The sequence below is a fragment of the Idiotropiscis lumnitzeri genome, chromosome 1 (assembly GCF_059441095.1).
Source record: "Idiotropiscis lumnitzeri isolate Australia: NSW breed Sydney's pygmy pipehorse chromosome 1, RoL_Ilum_1.0, whole genome shotgun sequence".
NCBI classification, from domain to species: Eukaryota; Metazoa; Chordata; class Actinopteri; order Syngnathiformes; family Syngnathidae; genus Idiotropiscis; species Idiotropiscis lumnitzeri.
The window spans coordinates 4,150,527-4,167,130 of record NC_142391.1 but is presented as its reverse complement, the minus strand read 5'-3'; the positions used below and the strand labels follow the sequence as shown (position 1 = coordinate 4,167,130).

The 16,604-nt window shown below is 40.6% G+C and overlaps 2 protein-coding genes across 6 annotated transcripts in view; both read left to right on the top strand.

Moving 5' to 3' along the window:
- Positions 1–3,941, top strand: part of LOC148342840 (single-stranded DNA-binding protein 3) — a 35,400-nt gene extending 31,459 nt beyond the window's left edge. For 2 of the 4 annotated variants that reach the window (XM_088311539.1, XM_088311530.1), the window contains exon 18: positions 1,158–3,941. In XM_088311539.1, coding sequence (XP_088167665.1) covers positions 1,158–1,313 — 156 coding nt within the window. In that variant the 3' untranslated portion in view covers positions 1,314–3,941. Of the gene's footprint in view, positions 1–934 lie in introns of all 4 variants that reach the window. The other 2 variants (XM_088311548.1, XM_088311558.1) reach the window with 1 other exon arrangement.
- Positions 3,942–5,795: 1,854 nt separating this feature from the next.
- LOC148342839 (RNA polymerase II elongation factor ELL-like) lies at positions 5,796–16,469 on the top strand. Of its 2 annotated transcripts, none has more exons than XM_088311589.1 (12): positions 5,796–6,140; positions 8,396–8,440; positions 8,515–8,636; positions 9,760–9,923; positions 10,746–11,044; positions 11,514–11,638; positions 11,917–12,262; positions 12,635–12,722; positions 13,265–13,328; positions 13,781–13,952; positions 15,589–15,633; positions 15,748–16,469. In XM_088311589.1, exons 1-12 carry the CDS (start codon positions 6,021–6,023, stop codon positions 15,871–15,873), a joined length of 1,716 nt encoding a protein of 571 aa, XP_088167715.1. In that variant the 5' UTR covers positions 5,796–6,020; the 3' UTR covers positions 15,874–16,469. The 2 variants fall into 2 exon arrangements, with proteins under 2 accessions (XP_088167715.1, XP_088167707.1); XM_088311581.1 differs by having other exon boundaries at positions 13,262–13,328.
- The last annotated feature ends 135 nt before the right edge of the window (positions 16,470–16,604 follow it).

Below are 16,604 nucleotides of genomic sequence, written 5' to 3'. Positions count from 1 at the left end.
ATGTGCCTTACATGAGCTGCTACCTACATTACCTTAACTTAGCTTAGTTATTTACCTGCTTTCCTGACCTACTTACCTTATCTTACCTGTCAACCTTAACTAACGTCTTATCTACTTCCACAACCTTACCTAAAGCAACCTTGCTGAGTTAACCAACCTACATGCAATAACTTACCTATTTACATTATCTGAGAGACGCTCTAAAAAATAAATGGTTAAACTCAAAATTTCAAGGCAACAAATTTAAGATTTTAGGTTCGGCAATTTCCCCCCAAAAACTTTTGAAGTTTTGCTAACGTGAAAACATTTTTTTGTGCATTTTCTACGGATAAGTAAGAAATGAAAGTTATAATTCGTCCCGTGTATTGTCCCTTAACTTCAAGATAGAAGCGAAAACAAATCGGTAAATTGTTTTTGGATCAACGCACTTGCTTGTTTTGACAAACAATGTTGCCGATGTCAATTTATATTTTCAAGTTGTTCCAACTTTTAAATTACTCTTTTAACCGCAAAAATCAAGTTTGTTTTTTTTTTGTTTTGTTTTTTAAACAGTGTACTGTAACTACCTTTGCATACTTACCAACCTACCTTACCTTAGTAGACCGTTTTTAATTACCTTACCATATCTACCCACTTACCTTTCCTTACTTTACCTTACCTACTTTTGTTAATTTGACATACATTCCTTTTACCTACAACCTTCTTAGCTCGCCTACCCTACCTTACCTCAGCTTGTCTTTATCTTACCTAACCTAACTTAGAGTACTTTCTATCTTAATATCATCAGTATTTCTATCTTTGGAAGTTGGACTGTATTCCAGGAGCATTTTGCAAATGTCAGTGCTGGGTGTGAGCGCCCCCTAGTGATTAAATGTTGCACATCCACTCATTTTTGCCCTCCTGCTTCCCTTTTCCCCCCTCTCTCTCTTTTCAGTATTCTCCCAACATGACGATGAGTGTGTGATTTTATTTTTCCTTTTTTTTTTATTTCGGTTATTTTTTCCCCCTTCTATTGTGTACCCCGACACCTGTTTTTTTTTTGTTTCGTTTTTTCCCCACGTCCCGCAATTCTTACCTCACCCTCGGATCGGGCCTCCCCCTTTCTATTCCCTCTCCTCCTGGCCTATACCACAAACTTCCTCACGGGTGAACCGCAGCCCTCGTCCACGTCCTCCTCCGGAGCGGCCCTGGATCTCGCCGGGACTCTAGTGAAAAAAAACGGCCCTCCAGGAGCTTGCAAAATGGCCGCCGGGCCGGGCAGGAAGACGCAGCAGGTCAACAGGAAGAGCCTCTTCGCGGACTTGAGACAATGAGCGCGGGGGGAACGAGGATAAACGCAGAAAAAGGAGAGTGACACATGCTCGAGGACACTCTGGAATCTTCATCCAAAAACTGACTTATTATTATTATTTTATTTTTTTAAATAATTTAGTTTTTAACTATATTTTTCCGGGCCTCTGTTTGTACATTTTTAACGGAGGTGTTGTGATGATCTGTTTTTTTCCCTTTTGTGTGTATGTATTGTATCATTGCCATTTTTTTTATTATTATATTATTGTTATTAATTATATTGCTATGGTATTTTTTTTTGTTGATTAAGAGGGCACATTAATTTGCGAGAGAAAGCTACTCATGTGCACACATATGATGTCACCTCACTGCTCCCTGCTGGTTAAATTTTATCCCTGCATTATTGGCCCTTTTAATTTTTTTCCCCTCAAAATTACTTCAGTAGCCATTGTATTTTTTTTTTTTACCCAAATGAGTTTGTTGTCACACATTTGTATTTTTTTTTTTCTTTTACCTATCTTGTTTTTTTCCCCTAACCTTCAGACCCCAAATATAGATATATTTTTACCCAACATCATTTTCACCACCTGTTTTTACCCCCAAAAATTTTTCCAACCCTACTTATTTTGACCCCATTTTTTTGGTCCTTAAATGAGTTTTATTCAACCTGATTTTGCTTGCTTCATATGCAGAGTAATGCACAGCTGTATTTATACATTTACTGTTTTTTATTTTCTTTGTTGACTTATGAGCCTATAAACCCCCCCTTTCACACAGATGTCCTGCAAAACAACCGTATCAAAACTCTAAATGCAAAAGTGGCATTTATTTGCCATTGCCTTTCACACAGAACCCTGCAAAATGGTTCAAGCAGGACATTTTTTGTGTTAAAGCAATTGTCACTTTCCAAAAATATTTTATCCATCTGATTTGACATTCAATTATGTGATGCATTCTCTACATCCGATTCTGTAAATATCCTGCATTCTATGGGTATGTGAACCCAAAACTGGAAAAATGGATTCGCTGTTGCTATATAAAAGCTCACACGGTTCCGACAGTAGTTTTACATTCTGGAAAATTCCTGCTTGCTTTTTTAAAAATTTTATGTTAAAGGCGAGGGTGGATCAATGTGAGATTTTTGATGCCGTGATTTAGCAGGATCTCTGTGTGAAAGGATGCGTTTTTCTAAGTGTTAATCTCTTCCAGCTGCACCACTCAGCAACGGTGTAAATATGCAGATCTAGGCACCGATGTGTCCTCATCCGTGTGATATCTTCAGACCACCACCCAGACCCACCCTACATGGTACCGATCCTTTTTTTTGTTGGGAGGGGATACCCCCCCCCCACCCAGCTCGTGATGCTCCCACCAATGTTGCTGTCCTGGGATTCTCTCTATTTTTCTTAGTTTGCTGATAATTTGTCAACAATGACGACCAAACGGGTTCATATACCGCAGTTTTATTTTATGTTTTGCTTTTTTTCCCCTAATAGTTTGTCGGCAATGAGGAGTCACTTTACCCTAGGAGGGGCCGAAGCAGGGGTGGCTCCCTCTCTCATTTTTCCATTGACACCTCCCCTAACTTTGCGGCCCAGGTAGGGGTGACATACAATGCCCCCCTCCCCCTTCCCTTCATAATTCGGCAACAATATGTACAATTTTGACACAGCACCCTCCACATATCCCCAACCCCTCCCAGCTTCACAAGGGCGCTATCCTGTTTAATTTTATTAATGTTGAGCTCTCCCATCATTCTTTTTTTGTTTTTTTTTTGTAAATAATGTACAATGCATTTTTGATATCATTGACATGTTTTGATATTTCAAATCACAGAAACATACTGTGTGCGTGCGTGCGTGTGTGATGTGTGTGCGTGTGTGTGTGTGTGCGCGCGCACTGGGGCGAGCCACGGCGCAGGATGTGTGCATTCTCGGACTTAAAATGAAAACTCGGCAACTGTTTATTTTTAAAAAAAAAAAAAGCAGAACATAGGTCCTACAATTGAAACGTCACGCACAATTGCAACTGTGAAACGGACTGAAGGAGAAGGCCATTTTTGTTGATACATATCCCTTCTTCTGAACTATGAAGGATTTTTTTTTTTAATGAGGATTTTTCAAATACTCCTGTCCTAAAGTGCAGTCTTTCTCTTTTATTATTTCTGTCCACAGCAATGAACATTTCTGTATTTTTATTGTGCCGTTGTAAAATACTGTAACATTTGAAAAAGAACCGGGGGCGCAGGGGAAGAAATTGAGGACTGTTTCTGTTCAGGTCCTCATTTTATTTTATTTTATTTTATTTTAGCAGTATTGAATATGATGAGGCATTGTGTCCACGGAGGGGGCTTTGCTTTGTTTCATGTTAGGGTAGTTTTCCCATCCTAAATGTCTCGTGTAGTTTAAAGAAAAAGAAGAAGAAAAAAAATAATAAAAATGTTCCTTCTTATTCGTATATTTCTTTATATTGTAAATTTTCTTTAGATGGAAAAAAAATGTTATCGGGGAAAGGTGGACAAAAAGCTTCGGTAAGTGTATTTTTGTTTGGTTTTATTTTCATCAAGTTGTCAGTCATTTTTGCCTGTGTCCCCCCTTGTTGTAGATACATATTAAAAACAAATAAAATGACTTTGCTCCTTTTGCCATGAACAGCAGCTGCTTTCTATCAGTGATGCTAATACCCTCCCACGTTATTTTTCATTCTATAGTATAAATTTTAAATAAGTCTATATTACGCTGTTATTTTTTTTTATTTTACTTTAGCATCAGCTTTGAATTATGTGCTCTACAAATGCAATGTCTATTTTTATTTTTTTACTTAAAATCTTAGAAATCAGTGATTTCCAGTGTGAGTACCACTTGTGGAACGCCTGCTCCCTCTAGTGGTAAGCAAAAGAATCACTGTGTTAAAGTTCAAACTATGCTAAAAGTTCCAGTGCTTTATTTGTCTTAATCTGTTACAGTATTGAGTGGAGCAGGGAAGATTCCCCTCTTAGGAAATATGTTTATATGCAAATATAAATCATTTGAATATCATCATGTGCACACAAGAAGTATTGGTCTGGAGGGTCATTAAATCACACAAGACTACGACTTTGTTTTTAGAAATCAGAAATCTCGTAAAACGACATCTTCCCCCTCAGGCTAGAAATCTTTTTTGATCCACATAAACTTGGTATCTATGCATAATATCAAACTATTTTCAAATTTTGATGCTGCTCTTACTCTACTACTGTTTCCCTCACTAATATATATATATATATATATATATATATATATAATTTTATTTTTTTAATTCATTTGTTTTTTGGTGGTGTGCCGGAGGCCAGAACAGATTATTGGCACCTCTGTAACTATTTGTTTTGTGTGAATGAAATATGAGAGAAGCCAGCACCCGCTATTTGCCTCAACACATTTGAAGACAGAAAGTCTGTGTTGAGGAATGACTGTAAGTTAATGACTCCAGGCAGCTGGTATCTGCTTGCATGTGTTTGGACTTGTCTTTGTTTCACACACCAGAGGCTACAATATGCCACGAAAGAGGCTGCAGTTAAACACTGTGACTTATCTGTTCTGTTCTGGTTTGGACACATCCAGAAGAGCAATAGTCAGTATATTGGTAGAAGGATGATGAGCATGGTGCGAGAGAACTTGTGGAATATTGTGAGGGAAGACAGGAGGACAGTTTTTGTTAGAGAGGAGGATACAGACCTCTTGTGTAACTGTGAAGTCATTGTTTGTCATACCATCCACAGTCAGGGTTTCATGAAATAAAATGTACTCCTATTCAGAACACACCCATGATACAAGCAGCATCAAGTCTAAGTATGCTAAGCAACATTTTGCTGAACTTGATTTACAAGATAATGCCATTTTATTTGCTGTTGCTGTGTTTCTAGTGTACTTCTGGCCCATTTATTCCTATTTAAAAAGCTAAATGACAAAAAAAAAATTTTAATTCTTCACAATTCTAAATTATGTTTTTTTTTTTAACTAAGATTTGTTTCTGCTTGTATCATCAATGTGTTGAACAAGATTCTGGGTATGTGTGCGTTTTATTACATGAAACGAAAACTGTGGATGGCATAATAAAAAAATGACTTCTCAACCATGTTGTTTGTTTGGTTTGGTGTGAAAATTGTGGATATAATTGACAGTGACGGAAATAATCAAATATTCTATTCTAAAGACAGATTCTAATGAAATTTGTATTCAATTTGTTATAGTTATGTGCTTGATATAAGGAAAATATTTTTTTATTGTTAAGGCAATAAATTCTGTATTTTATTTTTAAAGTGTTCTAGTTTTGTGATTAAAAAGAAAAATATCAAGTCATAAAAAACAACAACAACAACATCAAAGGCCAGGGTATTTTGAAGAAATTCCCCAATGCATAAGCAAGGAGCCAAACAGGAAGTGGACGTCTACGTCACCACTTCGTCACCGTTTATTTACGCCTGTGGGCCAATGAAACCCGCCCAGGCGCGGTGACGTCATACGGCGTATCTCGAAGAGAGCGCGAGAAAAAAAGGGGGGGACTTCTGGCAGCCTTCTCTTCTTTTTTTTCCTTTTTTTTTTCTTTTTCTTTTTTTCTTTTTTTCTTTTATTTTATTGCCTATCGCCCCTTTCCCTCTCCCCATTATCGGCCAATGTCCGTTCGTCTCACCCCCGAGCTCGGAAGCAGCAGCCGGCCAGCCAGGTAGGCGGGCGGCCTCGCTCCGTGCGGCCATGCTGGAGGAGAACCGCGGCTACGGGCTGTCCGGAGGCTCTTTGCCGAACGTCTCCGTGTTTCATCTCAAACTAACTGACAGCGCGGCGACAGCCATTAGCAAGCTCCCCCACGACAAGGTAAGCTAACTCAATCATCCGCCTTTAGCCTCCACCGTGCTAACCCTAAAAACAAATAAATAAATAATAATAGTAATTTAAAAAAAAGTCCCTCTTAAGTTGAAACGGGATTTCTTGTTACATAATAGAATGCGGATAGGACAGAGACTGGTGGTTAAGGGGTACTGGTAGGAAGTAACGAAGTACTAATACTGCATTAGAATTAGAATTAGAATTAGAAATCCCTTTATTGTCACTGTACTCAAGTGTGCAACGAGATTAGAGAGCTCCCCTCTCCAGTGCAATACAACAATAATACAGACAAATATATAAATTAGATAAATAAGAGAGTGCAATGGAAAATAATACTGAATAGGGTATATAAAAACACATCACGATGCTGTTCTGCAAGCTAAGGGTGGTCTCGTGTGTGTGTGAGAGTGTTTATACCTCAGTGGTTGCTCAACTTTTTACACTAAAAAGAAATAACCCTCCATGTTAGCGGAGTGCATCTCTCCACAAAAGCCGATTCGATCCGATTCAAGGATGTAACGATTGAATTCGGTTTGATACAGTGGGATTCCAATTTGTTTCAATATGGTACAGCTGTAGCTTTTGTCAAGTTTTCAGAGTTTGCGACATGTAAAAAAGTTCCATAAATTCAAAGAAGCAACAAATCATCCGCAATGTCAAACTGATTTATATCTAGTGTCTCACGTGGGCTTTAAATGTTCAGGATTTTCAGGCCGATCAACATGTTTGAGAAAATAATTCTCTCCCTCGATCCGAATATAGAACAGCATATCTATTTCTACAACTTGTATATTTACTCTTCAGTCGACCAACGCTATTTGCGGGGTATAAGGCTTGGTCCAGCCCACGAATATCGATAACAAACAATTTCTGTCCAGGAAATTCCACCTTAATTTCCTCCCTGAGTCAAAGAATATGTATTACAGTCAATCCCTGCATAGTTGTCGTTAGGCACCGGAGCATGTGCAAAATTTACAAAAAAAAAAAAAAAGAAATGTTTATTTTCCTGGGATTTTTTTTTCCTCTCATTTGTCACCCGTTTTTTTTTTTTGTCTTAATGGAAAACCTACTCTCCGTTCCATAGTTATTGGCACCCCTGGTTGTGTTCCTTTCTTTCTAATACATCCCCTTGTTTTGTTATTTTTCTTCTCATACATTCTCTATTTTCTTCTCTAGATAATTTAGGACTAAAACAAAAAGAAATACAACACCTGACGCTAATACGTTGTGCAAGCCCCTTTTGCTAACAGAACAGCACCTCATCTTCACCTGGAATCTTTCACAAGATGGGAGAATACAGAAAAAAGGCTCTTTGACCATTACGCTTTGCCCAATGTCTTTAAATCATCCAACAACCTGGATCCTCACCCTTTTAGCTGCCCCCACAGGTTTGGGGTTGAGGTCTGGGCACTGAGATTGATTCTGCGTCCGGCCAACCATTTCTCCAATTTTCAGTACGAAAAGATGCCTCTGCGATAATCGTTTAATTTGGTTTAAGGCTTTGAACACATCTTTACCAAGGTTGACAATAATTGTGATGGGCACTGTGTATTGAGTTTTATTATTTATTTAATTTAACCAATATTTGGTTTGTAAAATAAGAAAAGAATATCTATCCATCCATTATCCGAGTTGCTTTCTTTCTCTTTTTTTTTTAAATTAATTAATTAATTTATTTATTTTTTAACATCTATATTTAAGGACTAAACGGTGAAATGACAAAATAAAGTCCCCAAAAAAGAAAAGGACAACATTGGTCGATTGCATGCAAACAGGGCAGGATACGGGAAGTCACCGCACTTCCTCTATTGAAGCACTTCTCTTCTAATGCTTCCTCCATCCCATAACATGGAAAGCACAGTCAATCTCCTGCCGGGCTTTTCCGCAGTCGTGTTCCCATGGTGACGGAGGGAGTGCAGTGGGTGCACACTCATCAATGATTAAGTTCATCAATGGGGTCTTCCCAATGTGTTAGTTGGGAAAGTCTTACAACGTAAGTGCTAGTACGCTGCAGCCTATTTCTGCTGCTTTTGGGCGAGAGAAGCGAGGTATGCCTATCGTAATGTCACACGTAAGTGACAAAAGCCCCGATGGCAGAGAAAGTCAACAAACCCTTGACCAAGGTATGTCATTAACAAAACAGGCGAAATGGTTTTTGAATACGTGAAAAAGGTTTATGGTGAAACCACCGGACACTTTTTCCACATGGACTTTGCTCATGCCCCATTCTCTTCTTCTTTCAGGCTTCATTCACACCTCCCACCATCTGTTTCAATGGGAACCAAGGGGTAAGAGTTTAATTTCATAAAAATTAAATAATGTTATACTTTGTGATTCTAATTCTCCGTATGTTTGTGTGTAGAAAATCACAGTTCCCTGCTCCAAGAACGGCGGCGACGCCAGGGTCTTCATGTTCGGCGTCACCAACGTCGCCCGCGAAAATCCACACGGCAGCTTTGACTGCATCCAGCAAGTCGTCTCCGGGTGAGATTAAAAACGGCATCCTTACCATCCATCTATTTTGTATAGTTCTCGTCCTCCATCCTCAAGAAGCTCACCTGGGGCAAGATATGTAATCCCCAGATTTAAACCAAACGGAGAATCCATTTTACCCGCTAAACAGGAGCCATGAAGGAAAGAACACCTGAAAACAATCTGTCCAATTTTTGGTTCCCCTTTTACTCCTTAGGGTGGGAATGGAAACTAGAGATGATTTTGGGCAAGGTGTGGGACATGTCTAGGGGTGCTCAGTAGAAACGCTATAGGAGGTATGAATTGGCATTATTTTTTCACCGGGGATTGCTTAATTTTAATTCTGACTTGAGAGGTACAGAAAAAAAATTATTGTATTATTCGGACAATAAACTTGAAACTTGTCTTATGTACCCCATTTTCCTGTCTATAAGCCGCTACTTTTTTCCTCGATTTTGAACCATGCGGCGAATACGACGGTGCAGCTTTTCTGTAGATTTTTTTTCACCACTAGGGGCGCTCTATAGTAAAGAAAATACACTAAGTAAATCTTGATGGGGTTTTTTTCTCTTGGGTCTGTTCTGTTTTAATTAGCAAAGTTGTTGCCTTATTAAAAGGCACTGTATTAACAATATTTTTATATGCATCCAGAGTACAAAATCGTTTTGTACATGCAGTAAACAACATTGTTTTCAACATAGAAAACTGCGGTTGATAACCTGGTGCGGCTTGTGTATCTTTTTTTTTTTTTTTTTCCTCAAAAAGACTTGCTGCAGCTTATATACACATGAGCCTTGTAGTCCGTAAAAATACGTATCTGGGATTGTAGTTGAGTAAAGTTTGACTTTTTTTCTGTACTGGTTTGTTTTCTGTAATGTGCAGTAATGCGCCTTCTAACCAAGAAATTGCAAATTTAATGAAATATTCTTCAATTAAAATATTTTTTCCCCTTAATTTTATATCGAGATATACTGTTACCGTGTGGATCTGCAATTCATACCGTGATATGAATTTTTTTTTGGGCCAAGCCCTCGGCTCATCCTTGACTGCTCACCCGTCAATTGCACGGCACATACAAACATTCACTATACCATTAGCCAGAAATGCTAACGAAGCACGGCGTCATGCGTTGCAGCTCGGCGCAGGAACTGTTGTGTCTGGGCGTGATCCAGAAGAAGATGACGGTGAGGGCCACGGACGACTCGTACGACAAAGCCTTGCAGAGTATGGCGCAGGCCGAGGAGGAGAACCGCAGCCGGGGAGCCATTGTCATCAAGCAGGGAGGTCGCTTCAAGTCAGGTAGGACGCCGTGGCGGCACTTTTTTTTTTTGGGGGGGTGGCCCGGGTACAATTCCAATTCCGCAGTTCGCCGCATGTAAATCTGATGATTGTGTCTAACACACACACGCACGATGCTTTTGTCGAATCAGTGGAAGTGGAGTCATTTCCTGAAATGAGCTTGAACATCTTTCGCTCGTGTCGTAACCCACATGTGGCTTCTTAACTTCTTCTTCCCGTTGTCATTCTGCGACATCTTAAAAGGATGTCCCGCGACTTCCCGTCCTGTTGCGTCTCGAGTTGGCTCGACACTTCCTGGTTCGAGTGGCGCAATTGGCTATTGGCTCGGCTGTATTGCTAGATTGTGTGTTGTAGAACATAACCCCAAACGATGGAGGTGGCATTAGCATACACACCTGATTGGCCGAGCAACAGAAATAAACTTGTTAAAAAGACCTGCGGTAAATATTAACTACAAATAGAGTGAAAGCCATTTGTGATGTAAATATGGCACATTAGAAGTGTAGACATTAACTCTGCACGGAATAATAAATTAATTAAATAAGGTTGAAATATACTACATTAAAGTGTACCGAGATATTAAATTGGCTGTAAATATGATAGAACTCATAACTTATTTATTTGATCAATTTAGCCTCGCTTAATGGACTGTATCGTTAACATATTCTGAAATTATTCATTTATTCATTTTTTTTTTATATATTGTGAAAGGTCCGATTACCAGGAAGGTATGCAATTTATACCGTGATAGGAAGGTGTTCAGTTTTTTTTTTGTCCACTGACGAGATGTCTGCTGTCCCCACGCATTACCCCCCTCTACAGGCAAGAAGGTGACAGTGCGCGCCCCGGCCCCAGCATTGGCCGGCCTGACCAAACTCCGCCAGACGACTAAGTCGCTTCTTTCGGGTGGCGGCGTGAAAGCGGATGCCGTCCCGCCCAAGGGCAGGAAAGGTGCCGGTGCGTCCAACGGCAAGTTCAATGTGCAGCAGCGGCCCATCAGAGAGAGGGTGATGCACCTGCTGGCCCTCAGGCCGTACAAGAAGCCAGAGCTCTTGTTGAGACTGCAAAAGGATGGACTGGCGCCACTCGATAAAAACATGCTGGACTCCGTCCTCGGCGACGTAAGTACCTCCGTTTTCTATCGTCCTCTTCGATATGGTGGGTAATCTTTTGGATTTGCGTCCTGGACTGGTCGACAGGCACTTTCAGGTCACATAGATGGAACAAATGAAATCAAAATGAATAAAGACATTTTTATGAACAGATTTTAGGATAATAAACCAGCAATTTAATACTTGGTGGTCTCGACGCGTTGCATTTCAGACGCATTGTGATTTACTTGACTAAAAGTACAACATTTAAAAGCCTTTAAACAGTGACAACCCCTTAAATGACACCGCTCGATATGGCAACGTTTCATCTGTATCGCCATGATAGTCAACATTAGAGTTCAAAAGAATTTGACCCTAGGGTAGCGTATACAGGCTGAACAAAAGGGACCAATAACTGACCCTTGAGGCATCCCATGTCATCATGTGATCTGATTCAAACCTCCAATGCCCCGTTGTAAACAGTTTATGGTGCATGCAGGTGGGCCAACTTAACAGCAGAGACAACACGTTGGTGCTGAAGGACGGCTTGTACAAGGAGCTGCAGAAAGACTGGCCCGGTTACACGTCAGGAGACCAGCAGCTCTTCAAGCGAATCCTTGTTAGGTAGTTACCAACGTCCGCTACATCTGTTTGGGTTTCTGGCTTTATTGTGTGGCGTTTGGTCCACTTGCTAAAAGGTTTCCTCCTGCATCCCCCCAAAAAGTTTGTCTGTTTCTTTGAGGAGTCGAAAGACACAGCTGTGAATGCTTGTCTGTTGTCAGTAAATACATTATTTTTTAAGTTTTTTTCTGCAGATTGACTTGGCAAAAAAAAAAAAAAAAATGAAGGTCAGCGCTATGGAAAATGGATGGCTGGATAAACGTTTTACTGTTCCTGTGCAGGAGACTGTTCCAGCCTCAACAGAACCTCCTCACCGTCCCCGAGACCCAGGTGAGCCCGCTGCGGGACACGCCCAACTCGTCGCCGGCGCACCGTCCCAAACCCGCCCCGGCCGACGAGTACACCGACCCTCTGGTCAGCAAGAAAACACGGATATCACACTTGACCCGCAAAGCCGCAGCGGCGACGGGCGGCGACGGGCGTTCCGAGCGCTCGCTGGACCCCCGCCGGCTTTTGGACTCCTTGTCGGCGGCTTGCGGGCAGGAAGCGGCTCAGGTGACGAGCGAGCCTCTGCCTGACGTTGACAGAAACTCTGTTAAAAGGAAGAAGAGCAAACACAGAGACCAGGTGAGCATGGGCAGAGACCATTATGATTTAATTAGAACACTGTTTCTCAACTGGTGGGTCGGGACCCAAAAGTGGTTCGCAGATCCATTTTGAGTGAGTCACGGACAGCTCGCAAAACATTACATGTATTAGTATTCTCATTTTTATTACTAATTTATTCATTTTCCAGAACAGTCGTACAAAGTTCAAAAATAGAACATACCATATTGGGTAGCAGTCAGAAAATATTACTCACTTTCGCTCTCGTCACTCGCTACTCTGTAAACAAATACAGAGCAGCTCAGCCTTTGGCTACAAAGACGTCCGAGCTATTTTATTTTATTTTATTTTATTTTATTTTATTTTATTTGACGTTTTCTAATGTGACTTCAGAAGGAGGAGAAGAATAGAAGCAGCAAAGAACAGAAAACCGAGACCAGTTCAACCAATCTAACATCTCTAGAGCCTGTGGACCGAACGGGTGAGACTGTTTGCATGATGTTTTTCGAACATATATGAGGGCAATTTTTTGTTTTTAATTCATTCATTCCAGTTCATTTGTTAGGGTTTTTTTTTTTTTTATAGATTTTTCGGCCTCCGTAGTCCAAATCTTGGCCCCGCTGACATGTACTGCTTACACAAACTGACGACTGACTTTTTTTTTTTTTTTTTTTTTAAGTCACTGTTGATAAATTCCCCTAAGGAATGTGACGCGGGATTGTAGTTAAGTTAAGACGTTTGAAGCTAGCTGAAGTTTGAGCCTCATTCAGAAATTCACCGATGCCGTGACACCGCTCACAATGTGTGTGTGTTTTCGCAGTCGAAGTGCGCTCCCTTCGCATTAATTTCCAAACTCGGACAAAGTTTCTTGAACTGTTTCCTTTTCTTGGATGAGCACCAGTCAATTAAAAATGAAAATGTGATTTTTGTGAGGGGGAAAAAATATTTTAAGACAATATTGCCCAGCCCTAATTTAAAAATATTTCATGTCGTTTTTAACCCATGAAACTTTGATGACAGAAGCTGCCTATGTGACGTTTGACTTTGATGGCCTTCAAGCAGCTGACCAGAACACAGATTTTTTAGCGTGAGTAGAAAATGAACTCCCAGACCGTGTTTTGCTTTTACTTCCTCAAATTTTATTTGGTTGCTTGAATTCACACTAGCTTGTTTGTGGCCATTTTTTTCATACAAAATAAGGAAATAAATGCTTATTGATTTTTTATTTATTTATTTTTTTTTTTTTTTTAACCTTGGACACCCGTTTATTTGGTGTGTGCCGTTGGGTTGACAAGACCAGTCAAGTCAGGTGCAGCAACAATTGGTCATGTATGCTGGTGACATGCTGACAACTTGGTGAGAAGACCAACTTCTTCTCAACTTGATTCAGCTTGTCGTCCCGATTGCAAGTTGGATAGTTCGAGTTCAATTTTGAGTTTATATTGCCATCAATTTGCATGAACAAAAAAAATGGTTTAAAACAAACCAAAAAAAGACACATCTGATGAGTATATTGTGGGAAAAAAAACGTCTGTGCAGGACTTACACGGAGATCAGCAGTGCCGCTCAGCGGCAGCGCTACAAGGAGGAGTTCAACAAGGAGTACAGCGAGTATCGAGACCTGCACGCCCACATCGACGGCGTCACCCACCAGTTCATGGAGCTGGACACGCAACTCAAGCAGCTCCACCAGGACTCACACAAATACAAGGTGAGTACCGGTACCCCTGAAAGCAACACAAAAAAAAATGTGAGACGCTTTCGCGCCTCATTTGAAGTCATCGAATGGCTGTTGTCAAAATTAAGGCCTTTCAGCGTCATTAAAAAAAAATTAAAAACCATGTCCAGATGCGTTGAAATATTTAATACAATGGATGGGGAACCCATTGTTATTCACAATTTGTTTTGATGGCTCTTTGTTCTTCGGTGGGTGGCTTTCAGCTGCGTGTGCAAAAATGATCTTCAAACTTTCCACAATAGGTGTCAATGCAGTGAAATCCCCGAGCTAGGTTGCTACAGCCCCCCAAGATGTTTACTTGGTCACTCCCACACCCCTTTAAGAGACACGACTTGTTTTATTTCTGGCTAGTCTGCCAGAAAACTCAGGACATTGCACATCCGGATAAAACATAACAACACAATACAATAAAAAAAAAGACTCACGATAACACAATTTAGTAATATAATAAATGTGCTTAAAATAAAATTTACTAAGGTCAAAATGAGCTGGAGTCCACAAGTTGTTTCATTTTCCAATTCATTTGCTCTTAATTTGAAAAACGTGGACTCTTCCAATGTCTAACATGAAACGCTAATGCCACCGAGTGGCAGGAAAATAACCTGAACACAAAATATGATTTCATGTTTCATACTCATTTGAACTGTTTAGTACAGTAAGTATTCTCCAGTACGGAATCATATTTACATTGTCCAATCTTTCCGTATAACAGAATTTTCTTATGTGGGAAACGACCACGGCAATTGTCCTGTATGAACGTGCAAGGTATTAACAAAATACGGCTTTTTTTTTTTTTTTAGGGTTTTCTTCCACTCACTCTCTAACTTTACCTCCCCTCCCATCCCTCACACAAGACGGCATTGCTCAGCTGACGTTGTGCAACTTATGAAGCCAGCCGCGGGACGTTTCGAAGTCCTCCATGCCCTTAGGTGGCGCTATTGAGCTAGCCTTCTCGCTAATTAGCAGTCCAGTTAGCTAGAGCGTTTTAGCATCACAACAGTTAATTCCAGTCCAGTCCTGTACGCGTTCATCTATGTCGCTGTACTTCGTCCGTCAAGCCGCAAGTGATTTCCTCGGAGCAGGTAAACTGCCGGAATCGTTTTTTTTTTACTTTGTATCTCGCTTCACTTAATCGGATGCATTTCATTCTCTCTTCCACGGTCATTACCGTTCTTCTTCATTTGGATGCCATGATCTCCAGACGTAAATGTAAATGAATGAATTTGAAATCTTTCGCGATTTCCGTAAAACTCATGCCAAAGAAGCCATTTACATGTCGCCGTTTTGGATTCGATCATGGCGGAGCGGTCAAAGTTTTTCCGTTGTATGGAGCGGAGAACTGCTTGAGTTTGCGCTACTGCGGGCTTCGCTATGGCATCCGGGAATTTCCATTCTGATGTGTGTCGATCGTTAATGTAATATAGTCGTAGAAAATTAATGCATCCGGTTTTTTTTCCCGGGTGAGGGAATTTCCGTATGACAGAGGTCCGTAGGTGGGAATACTTACATCGAATTAGACTGCACTGCACTGTTACTTTCACCCAACATTGACATTTACCCCAGATAATGTGACCCTCAAGTAATTCAATTGTTGTCATCTTTCTCACAGACTATTCACAATCAGATCGTCCAGGATTATCGGCAGATAAAAAAGGTTTGTCGTTTTTAAAATAAATTGCCCCGCTTGATTTTTCTGACGCGCCCGTCTGCAATTCTGCTAACGTCCCCCGCCGCTCGCGCTCTTGCTCTCGCTCTCTTTGTCCACTAGTCTAACCCCAGCTACAGCCAGGACCGCCTGCGCTGTCAGTACCTCCACAACAAGCTGGCTCACATCAAGAAGCTCATATCCAAGTTCGACCAGCGGCAACTGGAGCCTCATTCCGCCCCGAAGTGAAGAGGAAAAACCTTTCCAGTGAACATCAGCTGAACAGGGAACCGTAATCTTGGGTCTCGCTGCAAAAAAGGTAGCTGGTCGGCTGAGACGGAAAGCGCATCGACCAGATGGAGTGTGGCGGTCGCTACTGCCAAGGACGTACGGAGCAGGAATCACAAGTAGTGAAGCACACAGAGTTGACGGCACTATGATGGACGGCAGTGGGGATTCGGGGCGGAGGAGTTTTCATTTTTTATTCTTAATTTTCACACTGATTAAGACACTGTTATCCTCCTGATTTGTAATTTTTGGGGAGGGGCTGGTAAAAAAAAAAGACTGCCTGTGTTCCTTCTATTTAAGGTACAGACATCTTGTGGTGTTATTCAAAGCGTAGGAATCCGCATTCAGGGATTTTTCTTCCTTATGTTACTGGAAGTTAAAGTATTCAAAGGTTAGGAACACTTTGTCGCATGCTATATGTCTTACAAGAACGCATGCCAATGAGTCTTATTTTGTGGATGGAATTTTCGTACACCTTTATGGCCTCGGTTCTTATGAAATGGTTTTTAAAAAAAAAAGTATAAACGCAAATGTGAATAAAATACCATTTGAATGTACTTTAAATTCAAACTAAGTTTCTGCTTTTGATGGTACATTATTTGTTTTTAGTTGGAGTATTAGGCATTCGTGCAACGGGAACCATATGGGCTGATATTTGTGCCACTAGAAACTGAATATTTGAATTGAAGACT